Below are 2,460 nucleotides of genomic sequence, written 5' to 3'. Positions count from 1 at the left end.
AATTTATAGATATTTAAAAAAAAACTTACAATGTATGCTAAATACGCTCTACCCTCATTTTCTTTTTGCACATTGCGACACATTAATGTAGGTTAGAGCTCACATAGGATAAAGAGAGATTGTCACACACGTTATAAGAAGGAACGGCAATCAAGGTGAGAGGATGAACTAGTTATCCTTAGAGCATTAGAAAAAGAAGAAGATAATAAGGGCCTAGTTGAAATAAACCAAAGCTTGGCACTCACATGTAGCACACCAAATCAATGGGAACAAGCCACGATGGGGATATAATGAAGTAAGTAAAGGCTGTGTAAATGGTTAAAAGCTGGATGAAGTAATCTATACGAGAGGAGCGTGACGGATGATCTCATATATGACAGATGACCTTATATATATATGGCACTCACATGTAGCACAGAATCAATATTGAGTATATGAGTAAATAAAGGCTGTGTGGCGTGGGCTCACATAGGATAAAGAGAGATGGTCACACACGTAGAAGGAACGACGATCACGGTGGAGAAGATGATCTAGTTATCCTTAGAGCATTTAAAAAAAGATGGCATAAACCAAAGCTTGGCACTCACATGTAGCACGGAATCAATATTGCGTGTATGCTGTGTGGTGAAAAGAAGGATGGCGTGGGCTGCTTTTAAAAACTCCGGAGCAAAGAGAATTGCCACGTAGGCTGCACGCGGACTGCTTTTCACGCGGCCTAAAATGCATATAAAACCCGGGAGGGTTTTGTTTCTTGATTGTCGTCGAACCTTGTCGTCGTCGCGATGGTGAACTCCTCCTCTGTGGTTGTTGGCGGATGGGAGACGGTGAGGCTGCTGGGGAAGGGTGGGTGTGGCACGGTGCACCTGGCTGTGGACTCCACCTCGGGACGCCAATTGGCGGTGAAGACGGTGCTCTGCGACACCTTGGCGCGGAGGGAGGACGTGGAGAACGAGGTGGCCATCCTGCAGAGCTTGCAGGATGATGCAGCAGGCGGCTGCCCTAACCTCATCAAGTGGCTGGGCTGCGAGAGCAGCAGCGTGGACGGCCAAGAGGTGAAGAGGGTGTTCTTGGAGTACATGGCGGGCGGGAGCCTAGAAGGGCTGGTGCAGGAGCAGGGCTGTCTGCTGGAATCGGAGGCAAGGGTCTTTGCCAGGGCCATCTTAAAAGGCCTGGACTTTCTTCACGCGCAAGGCATCGTGCACGGCGACGTGAAGTGCGCTAATGTCTTGCTGGGGCCGTCGAGTACCGGTGTGCATGATATTGCTGAGAAGCGAGATGTAAAGCTTGCAGATTTTGGCATCAGCAGGAGGTGTGCAGGGCAGGGCAAGGTGGGCAGCTTAGTTGGTGGACGGCCGCCGGAAGGCGCCACCAGGGGCACCCTCTCCCACATGGCACCCGAGCTCGGCCCGAAGAGGGGCCCCTCTCCGGCCTCCGATGTGTGGAGCTTTGGGTGCACGGTGGTGGAGATGTTGCAGGCCGGATGTCCACCTTGGGGCCGTGGTGTGGAGGCGCTGGTGCGGCAGGTTGTTCACGGGGAGGCCCCTTGCCTTCCCTTATCTCTCTCCCCTACCTGCAAAGATTTTGTGCTCAAGTGCTTGAGGCCGGACCCCGAAGCCCGATGGACCGCCCACCGGCTGCTTCGCCACCCCTTCCTTGCGGAGCATCGTGAACATGGAATTAGGGCATCACAGCCCAGTTTTCTTGGTGCTGCTGCTGCTGCTGCAGCACGTGATCTTCAGCTGCAGTGGCCGCGTAAGAAGAGTACTGATCGCCATCATCTTCCTATGTATACGGGCCGCAGCTCGCTGGCCAGGCTCTTCCACCATGGCAACAACGTTGTAGTGCCACTGCCAACCACAGACGTAGTCTCCAGCTCCTGTGCGCCCATGCTACAGCTCGCTGACGCATCACCCAGCTCGATGCCTTCATCACGTGTGGCTGTTGCTGCTGTTTGAAGAGATCATACGTGTGGCTGTTGCTGCTGTTTGAAGAAGAGCATATGGCAACGGCCTCAGAAGACAGGCACGCTTAATTATTCCCTCGAATGAGGAAGACACATAAATCCAAAGAAATTGCCTACTGAGTCTAATTAGTGAATGTGCGGCGGCAGACGCTTATAGTGTCCAATTATATAGACACTGCTTAATGGCTATGTGAATGAATTATAAGGTCAGCTCTCTGCTGCTGCTGTACTATGGAAGAGACTCTTATTTTATAATTGAGTGAAAGGCTTAATTAATTCTACTTGGTTTGCCTTGGCAATGCAAGAAATCAGTGATTCTGTGCGAGAAAATCTTTGTCCCAGCAGTCCGCCTTGATGTTGCCCACGCTAAGTGCATCACACATGCTGACTTTTTGTTGCGTGTAACAGTTCAGCTGGAGTTTAGTCGATGTGAGCCTACTCATCATGCCCTCACCTTCATGCTAGCCCGTGCACCCTTCCATTAGATGATTATAGAT

The 2,460-nt window shown here is 51.1% G+C and overlaps 1 protein-coding gene across 1 annotated transcript; it reads left to right on the top strand.

Annotated features, from left to right (window-relative positions):
• Nucleotides 1-782: 782 nt before the first annotated feature.
• Nucleotides 783-1,955, top strand: LOC147638860 (mitogen-activated protein kinase kinase kinase ANP1-like). The gene has a single exon (XM_086783956.1). It carries the CDS (start codon nucleotides 783-785, stop codon nucleotides 1,953-1,955), a length of 1,173 nt encoding a protein of 390 aa, XP_086640082.1.
• Nucleotides 1,956-2,460: the final 505 nt, after the last annotated feature.

The sequence above is a fragment of the Cibotium barometz genome, chromosome 4 (genome assembly GCF_041138505.1).
Source record: "Cibotium barometz isolate CiBa-2024 chromosome 4, ASM4113850v1, whole genome shotgun sequence".
Taxonomy (NCBI): domain Eukaryota; kingdom Viridiplantae; phylum Streptophyta; class Polypodiopsida; order Cyatheales; family Cibotiaceae; genus Cibotium; species Cibotium barometz.
Note: the sequence above shows the minus strand (reverse complement) of the source record. Positions and strands in the feature narration are given on the sequence as shown.

Bases quoted from the DNA above. Each gene is read 5' to 3' on its own strand.
- LOC147638860 (XM_086783956.1), top strand. From the start codon at position 783: ATGGTGAACTCCTCCTCTGTGGTTGTTGGCGGATGGGAGACGGTGAGG.